Source organism: Agelaius tricolor, unplaced genomic scaffold (genome assembly GCF_023055355.1).
Source record: "Agelaius tricolor isolate 1412-34295 unplaced genomic scaffold, bAgeTri1.0.p SCAF_4, whole genome shotgun sequence".
NCBI lineage: Eukaryota > Metazoa > Chordata > Aves > Passeriformes > Icteridae > Agelaius > Agelaius tricolor.
The window spans coordinates 37,137,196-37,152,599 of NW_027269264.1; the positions used below are offsets into that span (position 1 = coordinate 37,137,196).

At 40.8% G+C, this 15,404-nt stretch overlaps 1 protein-coding gene across 1 annotated transcript in view; it reads left to right on the forward strand.

Moving 5' to 3' along the window:
- The window catches only part of LOC139589158 (interleukin-6 receptor subunit beta-like), a 35,057-nt gene extending 24,318 nt beyond the window's left edge, over positions 1 to 10,739 (forward strand). The window contains exons 14-15 of the mRNA XM_071425301.1: positions 1,461 to 1,524; positions 6,356 to 10,739. Coding sequence (XP_071281402.1) covers positions 1,461 to 1,524; positions 6,356 to 6,832 — 541 coding nt within the window. The 3' untranslated portion in view covers positions 6,833 to 10,739. The remainder of the gene's footprint in view (positions 1 to 1,460; positions 1,525 to 6,355) is intronic.
- The last annotated feature ends 4,665 nt before the right edge of the window (positions 10,740 to 15,404 follow it).

Sequence of the window (15,404 nt, forward strand, 5' to 3'; positions counted from 1 at the left end):
AAGATCTGGCAATGGTCCTCTTATTTTATGAAAAACTGGTTTCTGCAATAATAAAGTATTCAGCCCCACATAATAATCTGAAGTACAATATCAGGTGCATACACTATGACTAAAAGGTTTGCATAGTAATGGGTTCCAATAATAATTTTCTGACAAACCTAATTGCATACAACCACTCATGTTACTATTTGGTGTCCTAGAACGCTACTTTCCCTTTTTCTCTTCTTCACAAAACACCAGCCTCAGAAGCTGAAAGCACAATTGCTGAAGGACCGTTGGCACAACCTGTGGCTTGAGAGCCACACAGCATGACATAGCCTGCTTTAGCTTTAAACTCTTGTCCTTGCCACTGGGAAACAGACTCAGCCTTTTCATCTTGTATTTTAAGTTGCACTGTGTCTGATACAACCGTTTTGGCAGGAACTTCTGAGACTTACCTACTTTTGACCTAGAGTAAACTTCGTTGTGTTCAGTCTGAGACCACACCTCTTTGTCTGGGCCCAGTAGGAAAAGAGGAAAGGGGAAAAAATAAAACAAAACACAAAACAACCAGGCAGCACCCAGGAGCCCAGTGTAGCACTACAAAATAGTGGTTAAATTTGTACATTTGTAGTAATATTGAACATTTGAATTGAGATAAAGGGTCCCAGTGATGCCCTCATCTCAATTGGCGTCGTGATTTGTAAGAAAGGTGTCACCAGCCAGCCAAACACCCATCTTCACGGGATCAGCAGGAGATTCATTAACTTTACAGCCACAGTTTTCACCTCAACCACAGCCTAAGCAGAGGCAAAGTATCCTAAAGCTAATGAAGTCTAGCTTTACTTTCAAAACTGAAAAATACTGAAGCCAACACAAAGGCAGAGTGATGGACTACTTAAAGTCTCAGCCTCTCTTACAGCTTTGTTGAGGCTTTTTTATGGAGGTGAGATACTGTACGTGATAGCTCCCAGAAAGAGACAAACTCAAAACAATCAGGAAAGAGCAAGAGTTGTGTTTCCTTAGAGCTTCTCCCAGACTACCAGCGCTGTTGCACTGCAGCATCTTGCTCTTTGTTTTCAGGGGAAAGGGAAGTTTTAAATCAAAGCCCAGGAGCAAATACTTACTAAATCAAGCTTTGTCTTGTATATCCCAAAGCCCTCAAGGAAGATGGAGGATTTGTGGAAATGATAAATTAGATGTATAGATTAAAAGTACAGAAAAAGACCACATTGCCAGTACTTTCACAGCTCCTTTGTGATTAAATAAGGATGTTAATCATCATTAACTCAGTATTTCAGTATAGACTACCAAGTTTGGTCATCAGCTTTTAATTAGCATTATGCTTACATGTCTCTGTAGAACACCTTTTTTATGGTTACAAAAATGTCAATATGTTATGTATGAACAATAATTAATTTAAATGCATAGGAAATGTCAATCATCTAACCTGATGTTAAATGTAAAATACTTCTTTACAGGCTGAAAATATCATATTGGCGCAGTGTACCCACCCCAGGAAACAGCACTGCACTCCAAGATATGGTGAGTACTCTTCTGACAGCTTAAAAAAAATACACAGGTGAGATCTTTGATTAATCTATAGTGCTAGTTATCTGTCCTTTCACACTTTACTCAAGAAAATGTCTAATATCAGCTGCTTGGAAGCCAGAGTAATATTCAAAATATAGGATGGGGATAGTTTCTATTTAGGCATAGGCCGTATACACTTTAAAATTTAATAAAGGTCTCAGACTTTTTTTGAGTACATTGTAAAGCATTTTTAAAGACATGATCCTTAAAAGAACAAATCAAAGCCGAATGGAGGTAGATGGAGTCTAAAGAGAGAAATTCAGAGGTTTTTTGGCCATCTGGACCAAATTTCATGGGACAAGCCAATTAAACCTGAAGCATCTTCATTATTTTCCTTACCATAAAATGAAGTGCCATGAAGTCTAACCATTAACCAGTCAGTTTTCACCAACTCAAACTGATTATTAAGTACAAGTTGTTCAAAATACAAAGTAGTGAATTGTGGCCTAATTCCAGACCAGTCTAATGAGAGAGGCCATGTAACATGGTCTTTTCTGAAGTCTGCTCGTCAGCTTGCCTCCAAAGCAATCCAGGGGCTCTGCCTGGCAGCTGGTGGCTGTCTGAGGAGCACCTACTTACCTACAGGCACCAAGGTTCAGCAGCATGCTCACATCTTGCCCACAGCTTTTCCCTTTATTTTGGTAAGTATACCTGAATTTCAGCACTAAATAAGCAGGAAAATCAGCTGTTAGGAAAAAATACAGCTATTAGAATCAGCTGCTGGAGACCATATTATCCACTTTTGCCTATTAGTGGACTTATCTGTATCTTCACCTTCTTGCCTTCCCACCTTAGCAACCCAATTGCAGCAAGATTTCTGCAGCAGTTTTGGTGACATCTGATACTAAAAGTCCTCCTTTTAGAACACATAAGTTTATCTCCTAAGTCTCAGACCACCTATGATTGTGTCTTTGTATCAGGAATTACTACTGCTTTCCTTTATAAATCTCTTTTTCTGGAAGACTTGAACTTAAGGTGGCACTTGACAATCTAGTAGTTCCTCTCACAAGCTTTAACAAGCAGACTTCTATCTCATCAAATTTTGGGCATTGGCTAGGTAGGTATCTACTGTCCAGAACTGGGATACAGAGTGAAGTAATCAGAGACAGTATTTCAGAAGACCCTGATAGTCTGCTGATAATCAGAAGTTTTGCTGAAACATTGCTTCCTGCAACAGAATTTTCAAATTCCAGATCAGGACTTCCTCACTTGCACCTAAATGCAGCTAAAGAAGTGATGAGTTCAGAGCTCGTCATCAGGTAGCCATTTTGCAATGAAGAAATGCAAGTGAAACAAGCTGAGACTGCATGCTATAGAAAGGACAAGTAGGTTTTATGAACCACAGCACCATTTTGACATAAAATGCATAAAAGCAAAATATCTTAATTAAAAATGCCTTTAAATTTTCCTGCAGAAGCAAAGCAACTGTCAAAGAAAATGAAGTTTGTATTAACCATTCCTGGTAGAGAATATTGTAATGTTGATAATATGTTAGACACAAAAATACCAGATACCAGATAACTGTTTAGGAGAAAGCAGAAAAAGCACCATGTCAGGAGACAGTACAATAAACAGTTTATCAGATATATTGTCTAGAATTAATTTGGTATTCTGAACAATTAATGAACTGTGGAGAAAGGTATTCCCCAAATAGGTATGGCAAAACAGGGGCAGGGAGCAAATCTTGCTATATTCTGTACATTAATTTGATTTCTAGTTGTTCCAAGACTGAACCACATCAGTTTAGCTGAGCAACTTACCAACTCTTGACAAAAAATAGAAAAATAATCCAAAAAAGACAACAAGACAACTTGTTGTCCAGTATTACTGGGATTACTTAACAAAATATCAGTCATACATCCCATGGTACAGAGCAGCAGGAGGAACTGAAGACACTTTCATTACAGAGACAAGGAAAATGAACTGTGGGGAACTAAAATGTCAGTCAGTCACCCAAACCAGTCTCCCGTTCTTCATACATTGTTGTTGTTCTATTATTTCTCTAGAGTCTCATAATGATATCCTCAGACTTCTAAAGTCTATACCTCTCTGGTGTATTCTCATGGCTGCAGATCTTCACTGACTCTTTCTGCTGCACGCTGTTCTCTCTCAGGTCGGGGCTCCTTCAAGGCTCTCCCTGACTGGCTAACCCACCCCCTTTTATCCCAGTCATCTTCATTGGTCACAGCTGCAGCCCAATTAAGGACATCGCAGCTGCAGCCCATCAAGGGCAACCGGGATCTCTGGGGCAAAGCCTCTATACACATATTTAAATACATTTCTTCTACTATATTTCCCCCTTTTCTTTTACTTAAGTTAACAGTTGTACAGATGTTCAATTACAATATATACATTTCTCTATGACTTACAGGCTATGTACAACGCTCATATTTTCTCATGACTCACAGGCTATGTATAACTTACATAGCTCTTTGTTCAAAGGCCATACTCTTTCAGAGCTCTTTGACTCAAAGGCTATGTTCTGTCACAGCTCTTGGCTGCCACAGCTCTCGGCTGTCTTATCTTTTGCTAACTATCACGTCAGGGTCACCAATACCTCTCTGGTGTATTCTCATAGCTGCAGATCTTCACTAACTCTTTCTGCTGCATGGTGCTCTCTCTCAAGTCAAAGCTCTTCTAAAGCTCTCCCTGACTGGCTATCCCGCCCCCTTTTATCCTAGTCATCTTCATTAGTTACAGCTGCAGCCCAATTAAAGACATCGCAGCTGCAGCCCATCAAAGATAACTGAGACTTCTGATGCAAAGCTTCTATACAGATATTTAAATACATTTCTTCTACTATAATACATAGCCAAGATTCTTCAAAGATGCTTCTTCTTCTTTGCCTATTGCCTCTTTCAGACAGAATCCTAGCATTGCTATGTTGTTTGGAAAAGACCTCCATGATCATTAAGTCTAACCATTAACCAGTTCACCAATGATCCATGTCTCCAACTGACACAGGAAGACTTTTTCCAAACACTTTCAGGGATGGTGAATCCACCACATCCCTGGACAGCCTGACCACCCTTTTAGACAAGAAATTCTTCCTAATATCCAATCTAAACCTTTCCTGGTACAACTTGAGGCCATTTCCTCTCATTCTTTCATTTCTTACGAAGGCAAAGAGACCAACCTCCACCTGGCTACATCCTCCTTTCAGGCAATTGTAGGGAGTGATAAGGTCCCCCCTGAGCCTCCTTTTTTTCAGGCTGAGCACCTCCAGCTCCCCATTGGACTTGTGCTCCAGACCCTTCCACAGCTCTGTTGCCCTCCTCTAGACACAGTGCAGTACCTCAAAGTCCTTCCTAAACTGCGAGCTCAGCACTGGACAGGATTCCAGGTGAGGCCTCAGCAGTGCCCAGTACAGGGGGACAATCCCTGCCCTGGCCCTGCTGGCCACAGCATTGCTGATCCAGGCCAGGATGCCATTGGCCTTCTTGGCCACCTGGGCACAGCCTGGCTCCTGTTCAGCTGCTGTCACCAGCACCCCCAGGTCCTTTCCAGCCACTCTGCCCCAGCCTGTGGAGCTGCCTGGGGCTGTTGTGACCCAAGGGCAGGATCCAGCACTGGGCCTTGTTGAACCTCACACCATTGGCCTCAGCCATGATCCAGCCTGCCCAGATCCCTCTGCAGAGCCTTCCTGCCCTCCAGCAGATCAGCACTCCCACCCAGCTTGGTGTCACCTGCAAACTGATTGAGGATGCCCTCCATGAGATCATTGGTGAAGGTATTAAACAGGACTGGCCCCAGTACTGAGCCCTGGGGAACAGCACTGGTGACTGAACACCAGCTGGATGTAACTCCACTCACCACCACTCTCTGGGCCTGGCCATCCAGGCAGTTTTTTTACCCAATGAACAGTGTAACTGCCTAAGCCAGGAGCAGCCCATTTATTCAGGAGAATTCTGTGGGAAATGGTATCATATGCTTTACTAAAGTAAATAGATATAAAACCTATTTCAGATTTGGTAGCTTTGGAATTTGGGCTGCTCTTCATAAAAAAATATGATAATGAACATTCATATCATCCAGATTTTTATTCAAAAAAAGGCAGAAGTTAACCATGTAGTGATGTCTACTTATCCCATTACAAGAGAAAAAGAGAGAGATTTTATTTCGTATTCCTGAGACTTCAAAGAACAACATTCTCATTTCTCAGTCAGATCACAACTTGTAAGAAGAAAGAAAATAAAAAACAATGCACACTTACTTATTTCTTGCAAAAAACCCAGTGTAAAAAAATTTAGAGCAGGTGGGGACAGGGAGGCAGGGGGGGAAGGAAAGAAAAATGTCTAATAGATATACCAGCCTGCCCATAATTTAAAAACCATTATGGCAAACACAGAATAATCTAGGAGGAAAATAAGGAACTTGGTTTTACCAACTGTTCTCCATTTAACCATCCAGAATTTGCAAAAAACTTATTACCCCAGGTATACTCAGATCACAGCATGGCATGAAGTTAAATAACAAACTGTTCATAGCAGCTGACAGCTTAATTTTTTCTGGCTGCTGTTCAAATTTCTGCCTTTTTACAGTAATATATTTGCTAAATTTTTTGAAAGCTGTGTTCTCAGAACAGCACATCATGAGGCTTACATTTTATCATCACTACTTTTGGTGTAAAGTAAACATAAAAGCAAGAAAAACTGATTAAATACTATGGGACCAGACAAGATGGTCCTTTAAATTAGGTATTTTCAGTCATATTTCGAAAACCAAAAATGAGCTAAAATGGATTAATTAGCATATTATTCTTTTTTCTTGCTTTCTCCCACAGACTAATTGGAAACACGTTTCAAGGTCACTGCTTCAGGCCCTGTCAGACAATGATACCACCAGCCTTTTTGTCATAGAGCATGAATCAAAGGTTCCTCTGACCCTAGATCTCTCCACAGATGGTGGAGAAGACAACAAGCATGACACCTGCCAGTCAGAAAAACCTAGCAATAGCATAGACATGAGTCCAAGACATGAAGAAATCCCTGCAGAAGCAGTGACAAGTGAAGAAGACACCATTTCCACAGAAGTACCACTCTTGAGTGACTATGCCAGCATGGAGTTTAGTCAGAAAGCCCTGATGGGTCTGGCAGTGAGCACACCTGAAAGAACTGCTCATCCTCGTCTGAAAATGGAACTAAGCAGTAAGCCAGCACAAACTGTGCAGAAGGTTTTGTTTGCTTCCCAGGACTACCTCAAACAAAGCCAGGTGGTACTTCTGCCATCTGGACCAAATTTCATGGGACAAGCCAATTAAACCTGAAGCATTTTCATTATTTTCCTTACTATAAAATGAGGCTCCAAATCTTGTTGTACTTCAGTGGTGCCACAAGGACCATATGGGACAGTGAGCTTGTGACAATAGTTATCTCCACTATAGTAAGTTTCCTTGGTGAAATAGATTGATTGTATTATAAGATTAGCTATTTCACCAGTGGAAAGTCCACCTTCACACAGGCAAAACTTTTAGGGACTTACATGAAAAATCTTTCAGTAATGTACCTCTTGCTTGATATTTTGTTCCAGGGCATTCAGGAGCCATTCAAGGCTTCCACTCTAAGCACAATGTCATTGTAGATATCAGAAAAATTCTCTACTAACTATGACTAGCTTCAGATCTGATTTTCAGATCCAGTAAGTTCTTTACAAAAAAAAAATTCCAGCAAAAGTATCCAGCTTCAAAGTATCCAGCTTCAAAGATCTCCAGTTGGTCAAAGCTGGTCACAGAAATTAGTGTAAATCTTTCAAATTAGGAATCTAAACTTTGCTTATTGATCCATGTCAAACACCATTAGTGCTTTACATTTCAGAACTTTACACCTTTAGTCATTGTAGATAAATAGTGCTGTGTAAGCAAAGATGATAATAAGTTTCATTAACAGTATTGGAGTTGTTACTTGTATAAAATTCAGGCTATTTCCTCCTACAATTACCCACACATTCAGAAAAACCCATCCATAATTTGTGATGAGGTGTAACTGCAGATATGTTTTCACACTGCAATGACAATAACTGTTAAACAGATCTCAGGAGCTGAACAGGTACCCATTTCAAGTACCCATACCTCCAAAGATTGCATGGAAGAGGAGCCACTGGAATACAGGGGATAAAAGGATCTTCCTCAATATGCTTTCTATGCAACTCCATCATGTATCCCCACAATGCAAGGAGTCTGAACCATATTCAGGCTTACAAGAGTTTCTCAGTCATGAACTCTCCAAGCATTAATATGCACTTATTGTAGAAGACCCAGTTTATCGTTGTTGTCTCAAGTTTAAGGAACATTTTATTGAAATTGCTTTGTGGAGAAAGAAATTGATCAACTGTATCATAAGCACCAGAGAATCCATAGATGGACACTTTAAAAAATTTTCTCATTAAAAGTGAAGGATGATTGGCATTCACACAAATATTTCCACTCATACTAGGCAGCATGAATTATAGAATAGCCATGCTCTTAAAAACTCAGAGAAATTCCATATCCCCACTTCATTAATTCAGTGCGAATCCAAAACAAAACCTAGTTTATTCATTTTCCTTATTTATATTCACTCTCTCTTTAACTATATCTCTCTATATCTGTTAAGACTGCCAGGAACAAACCTGTATTTCACTGTGGGTTATGCATTGTATTTTTTCTTAGCACTTAAAATTCATTCTTGTCCCACAAAGCAATGTGCACTCATAGCTGTTAAATCTTGCAATTGAAACAAGGGGTAAGAGAAGCACTCCCTCGAGACTGCACAACTTTGGACAGTCTTTTAAATATCTTTCTTCTTTTTCTGAACTTTAATCTGGCAGCTTTGCCTAACTGAATTTAAGAGAATGCAAATGATCCTGCTATTAGTGAGCTATTTTTACTGGTAATATCAAGTGGTGTTATTGAAATGCTGTTACAGACAATGAAGTCCTGATATATAATCTTTATCAAGTAGTCATAATTTGTCCTTTTCCAGAATATAAGAATTATCCATGCTCATTACTTACACTATTTCTTTCATTTCTGGCCAAAGAAACTTATTTTCCTAGTGCTTACCTTCAATAGCTTTACTCATCCCTGTAAACACCAAATTCTTCTTTTTGTACTCTGCACCTAATGAACCAATACGTATTATTCTGTTATGGATAAAAGATGTATAAAGTAAGCAAGTAGAACCAAACCAAAGCCTTGTAAGCTGTTCCAGTACATGAAACAGTCTTGATACATGAAACTCAACAGACAGATTGGGCTTTTAACCTGGTTGATTATCAACTCCACTCTACTAGCCATTGTCTGACATCTTATTACAGAAAATTCATACAGCAGAACAGGAGAGTTGTACTAGAACCACCCATGGATATTAAATAGAAGGTATAGATGTATTATACTTTCAGTTATAAAGTTCAAAATATATGTAATTCTTAATTGATCTCATTAGAGCAATATTTGCACAATGGCCATAAACAGTACATTTGGGAGAATAAGAGATACATATAAAATCCTAGTGTGGAGATTGGAAATAAATTCAAAACTCATCCCATTATGATGTATACTTTGAGAGCAAAGAAAGAACCTTTTATGTGGAGAGAAATAGAAAAGTACATTTACTAAATAGTTTCATGCAGCCAAAAAGGAGCTTTAGTTGGAATAATGTACTTACTCTGTGACACAGGATTAGGAGACATACCATGTTCAGGTCTGCAGGTTAGAGAAATATAGATGTCTGTGATATTTGGTTTTGGTTGGCTCTCCTGTGGAGATTTTTATTTCAGTTAGAAGGGTCCTACAACAATTATCTAGTTATACTCTCTGACCTCTTCAGGCAGTTTAAAAAACAGTGACTTCAGAGGTCTTTTTACACAAATAAACATGTAAGATACTTTATTCCATGTGCTATAGTACTGTTCAAGTGGTTAGTGTAGTGTTCTAAGCATCAATATTCTTAGCTTCAATATATGTTATGTTGTGTGAAATTGCAGATATGAAAGCTCAGGACCACAAAAGACAAGGTATTTTATAATTAAATTTTTGCTGCTTTTTCACTGTCAGTATAGCTCTGGATGATTACTGTCAGCATTAGTGAGAATTTAGACATGGTGAAAGCTTAGACAACTGTAGACCTGGAAGCACATCATCATCATCGTGATTTATAGCATGGGATTGCATTATACTGCAAGTTTACAGTACTTTATCATTCTATATTTACAGAGAAAGGAAAGTAATACTCAGTCTCTAATACAGCACAAAGCTAGGTTTTTTCTGTATTTTTCTGGTATGCAGAGCAGATGTTTTTCTTGCATGAGGAGTTTTTATTATTTTTAATTTTTCATTATATTTTTAATTTAGTGCTTAAAGTCAGACTACACTGCAGTAGTTAGCTCTGAAAATTAACACTGTATCAGAGACAAAACAAACAAGGACTCACCCTGGAACAGGAGATTGCAGCAACAACAATACTGTAGAGGTTTATTCTGCATTAGTTAACAAGTGAATAATAATGTCTACCAAATATCTACAAATTCCCCCAGAATCTAAGCCTTTAAGCTTAGAGCCTTAACCCTCAGAGCCACTTTTATGGCACAATAGTGTCTGCATTTGAGCAGAGCTGTCTGGAAAGCAGAGAACACAGGGGTATCCTGTCAACTCAAGTCAACTACAGTTACTGCTACAAAAATTGTCAAATAATGAAGCCCTTCATGAAAGACCTCTGGTTACAGAAGATACTCTTGGCTCAGTGTCACAGGTTCTTGGCTTGCCCGTTTCTCTCACTCAATGGCACTATGTGTCTGCTGCCTGAATGAGGTTAAATGTATTCTGGTACAATGTGGATGGAATTTGTATGATCCTGGGTAATAAAACTTGTGACACCTTACACCACTCACTTTGAGCACTGTTTGTAGAAGACTGCTAAGACAAATCACTCCATGCCAGTGGTGTTGGGATGGGAATAATCTTATCCTCATACCTATTTCAATTCTACAGCAAAAGAACCAGCTTGATAATAAAACTAAAAACAACCTGCTGTGCTAGAAATGGTCATTCCCATCACCCATCCTCAGAGACCCCTCCAGTGCTTCACAGAATCACAGGATCACTGAGGATGGAAATGACCTTTAGGACTGAGACCAACTGCAAACTTAATACTGCCAAGCCCACCACTAAACCACATCCTTAAGGGCCTCCTGGGATGGTGACTTAACCAGTTCCCTGGGTAGTGTGTTCCAAGGATTGACAACCCTTCCTGTGAAGAAATGTTTCCAGATATTCAATCTAAACCTCCCTTGGTGCAACTTGGGGCCAATACTCTCACCCTGTCACTTGTTGTCTGTAAGAATATGTATCATCCCATGAACTCTCCCCACTTGGTCAATCCCCAAGCCCTCAGCCCTGGAAACATTAACTACTTACCACAGAGTCATCCCTCCCAAAGGAAAAAAACAGACTCCCCCATGGTCTTGGTGTCACAACTTCCTCTGGTTTCTCATTCCCCTGTCACTGGCTTGGTACCCCTGGTGGCCACTCCTGTTCCCCTGGAGGCCGGGCCCCTCTGCCCAGCCCTCAGCTCTGCCCCCCACCCCTTCCCCTTTATAAACTGACTGCTCCACGGGGTTCATCCTCTTTCCCTGGGTTTGCCCTTCAGATACTGTGTTATTCTGCTGGAATAAAATCTTGCAAAAGAGCCTTTCTTGCTTCTATTGCTGAGCCAGCTGCAGTGAGTGTTGAGTGGAGGTTTGACTGCATTGCCTGAATGTTAACTCAGCTTGCCTTTTGACAGGAGAAACTTGCTGGGGACAAGAGATAGGCAGCAGCACCTACCACTTTAATACCCACATTTTTAAGAATATACTGACCCTCATCTCACTGCAACATCCTCACAGACAGTTGTAGAGAGCGACAAGATCCCTTCCCTGAGCCTCCTTCTCTCCAGGCTAAACATCCCCAGCTCCCTCAGCCACCTCTTATAAGACCTATGCTCTAACTTCCTTCCACAAAGCTTTCCCCAAGCAAATGGGTGGCCTTATTACTTTATCAGAATGAACCCACTAAGGAAGTACTCTGGACTTGTTGAAGTGGAAACACAGGAAGGACAAAGAAAAGTTCTGAAGAATGATGGGCAAAGCTACAACCATCACTGTCAGGAAAACAGATTAAATGGGTCCAGGTCCTTACTGGAGACACTGGAGCCTAGGTAAGCTGGAGAGTAGCAAACATGCTATTTTACCTGAAAATTTACAGGCTGCAGACAGTTTTTCATAGATTGCTAGCACAGAAATGGATAAGAGAACAATAAACAAAAACGTAACAGAACAATATGTATTCTCTGGCCTTTCCCAAACAGTAATTTGGGCATGGGCCCAGAGAGTGGTGGTGAATGGTGCGGCATCCAGCTGGGAATCAGTCACCAGTGGTGTCCTCCAGGGATCTGTGTTGGGTTCAGTCCTGTTTACTATCTTTTCTGATGATCCAAATGAAGGGATTGAGTCTGCCACAGCAAATTAGCAGATGACACCGAGCTGGGTGTGAGTGTTGATCTGCTGGAGGGTAGGAGGGCTCTGCAGGGAGACCTGGACAGGCTGGATAGATGGGCTGAGCCCAGCAATCTGAGGTTTAACAAGACCAAGTGCCAGGTCCTGCACTTTGGCCACAGCAATCCCCTGCAGTGCTACAGGCTGGGGACAGAGTGACCGGACAGGGGCCAGGCAGAAAGGGACCGGGGGGTGCTGGTGAGAGCAGCTGAACAGGAGCCAGGCTGTGCCCAGGTGGCCAAGAAAGCCAATGGCATCCTGGCCTGGATCAGCAATGCTGTGGCCAGCAGGGCCAGGGCAGGGATTGGCCCCCTGTACTGGGCACTGCTGAGGCCACACCTTGAATCCTGTGTCCAGTTCTGGGCCCCTCAGTTTAGAGAGGATGTTGAGATGCTCAGACATGTCCAGAGGAGGGCAACAGAGCTGCGGAAGGGTGTGGAGCAGCTGAGGGAGCTGAGGGTGTTTAGCCTGGAAAAAAGGAGGCTTAGGGGAGACCCTCAGGGTTCCCAACAACTGCCTGCAATGAGGATACCATCAGGTGGGGGTTGGTCTCTTTTCCCAGACAACCACGGACAGGACACAGCCTCACGCTGTTCCAGAGGAGTTTAGGCTAGACACCAGAAAAAATTTCTTCACAGAGTGATTGGGCCATGGAATAGGCTGCTGAGGGAGGTGGTGGAGTCACTCTCCCTCAAGGTGTTTAAAAAAAGGCTGGATGTGGCACTCAGTGCCATGGTTTATTTCATAAGGTGGTGGTAGGTCATAGGCTGGAGTTGATCTCCAAGGTCTTCTTCAACCTACTTCATTCTGTAATTCTGTAATTGCTACTGTTAAACTTTGCTGGTAGGGAGTGGTCCAAGCCAAGGTACTCAGCAATCAGCAATCATCAGCTTTCTTCCAAGTTCTAATTAAATAACTATTCTGGCATTCGTTTCACATGTGTGGCTACTGGGTATGATCAGAATTAGGATCCATAGGATGCAATAATGCCTTTTGGCATTACAGCTGCAGTTGCATGTTTCGTATCTGGTGGTTTAGTGGGTTACACAGTCTTGAAATTAACTTGGCCACTGTGACTTCTGTGTATTATTTTCAAGTGCTACCTACTCACTTTTAGAAAGGAAGCTACATGTGTTTCTGCAACTTTTAATTGTCACAGCTGTGTCAAAGAAGCTATAATTTCCAATGCCCACACAACATACTAGGCAAAGACTGCATTGTAGCTTTTCAATACAACAAGGGTGAGAACCTCATTGTTTAAAAAGAAATAGCATTTAGTCACATTGAAGTTCTAATTAATTGTGCTGGGTCATATGAATGTTCTTCCAATGCTGCAAAGCATTTATTAAAAAATTAAAATGAAATTTATATTGAATGCACTGGCTCAATGAAAACTAACATTACTATTAAGGATCCCACTATGAAAAAGAATATAAATATTTCCACTAATAACTAAGAGATTTTGTGAATGTTGAGAAAGTCTCTAGCTCCAAAACCAGTGAAAATAATCCAGTAGCATGTGATTCCAGTAGCATGTGAACATTGTTTCAGTGTTCATTCAACCTTCATCAGAAGATCCTCTGGATTTCACAAAAATAAGTAAGAAAAGCAAAGGTGTAGTAGTACACTCAAATTCACCATATATAGGCTGTATCTCCATTGGAATGCTTGAGGCGTCTGCAGTTCCAAAAAGGTTGTGTGTGTAATCATAAATCCATGATACAATTGCTTTGAAGCCATTTGCTCTAAGAATGTTTCTTACTCTAGTATTTTTTAAGCATCAGGGTTTCTCCTCTCTGTTTCCATATTTGTCTCTTTGCAGCTGCAGAGTTTGCAGTGAACTTTTTAAAATCCTCAATCCACCAAATCTTTTACTGACAAATAGTCAATGTGTTTTGTTTGTAATACTGTATGTGACTAATTTTCTATTCTCCAGTATGCTGATCCTAGGACACAGAGAAATAACACTGGAGACCCAGTCACAAGTATAAAAGAATGTATTTTCCACTTCTAAGGACAGTTCTGTTTTGGGTTTGTTTGTTGTTTGGTTTTTTGGGTGGGTTGTTTAGTTTGGTATTTTTTTAATAATATTGGTTGGTTATTTGAAAGCTTCAAGGAGCAAAAAGCATGGATGCAGAGAACAAGCGATGAAAGACACACTGGTTCTATTTCTCCTTACACCCCTCCACTTGCATTGTCTTTCCTTCCAGCACCCAATGTGTCTTGGAAAGGCAACCAGCTGTGCTGCCCAGGTGGCCCAGTTTTGCACACTGGCATGATGGTACTCCGCCAAATGCCATGTTACAGAATCTAACCTTACAGGTCCCATTCCTTTTCTTCGCTGGCAACACACTCATTGCAGTCATAAACTGCATTGCAGCAAGGACTACAGAGTTCTGATTTACTTAATTTTCTCCTTGGATTAAATAAAAGCACCTTCCTGCTGTCAGGCATTCTAATTTACTTTCCCACCTCCAAAAGAAATAGTTGAAACACATTTCATCAATTAATTGTTAAAGGTAAACCTCCAACATGCATCAGCGTTAGTCCTTGAGTGTTGGTTCAAGGCACCTGGTAATGAACTGGGCATAAAATCAAAGTCAAAACAAACCTCTTTCAGATTTGACTAAAAAGGCCCAGCTACTTGTACATGGAGTATCTCCTATTAATGTGTAAGTAGGTACATCACTTTCCAGTGCATTTTGGCAGACTACTATTGCATTAGACTACAAAGTTAGCAGTGGTAGGGTACTAAAGATAGTGGTGCTTTGCAGTAGGCTGGCTGCAACAAAGCCTGTAGCGCACTCTGTCTAAATATCCAGTATGTCAAACACTACCTGAAATCTTACTGTAATAGTTCAGGAGGGGGTGCTCCAGCACCGAGTTTTACACTGCAGTGCAGCATAGCCCAACTCCCAGAAGATGCTCTTCCTACATCAGCTGTCACACTTGTACTTTCTGAAATTCCAGGACTAATTCTGGCTTAAATATTTTTGTTTCTACACTGCAATCCCCTCAACAATTCTTCCTTCAGGGGCTTGAAGCTTTCTTGGAGGTTTCTCTCTTGGGTCACACAACTAGCCTGTGTTCTCAGCAATAAAGATAATGCTTTCAAAATAATGTTCTGCAACAGCAAACCCAAGGCTGATCTGGCAATTCTTGGTAAATGATACACAGAACCATGTTTAAAAAGGAGGATTTCTGGCTTGATTCAAAGTATTGTGCTGGAAAGGGTGTCTTTTAAGAGCAGCATAGTGATCCAAAGGCAAGAACACCATGACCTTTCTGAAAAGCTTGTGTTAAAGGTTATAAATTCAGAGTAC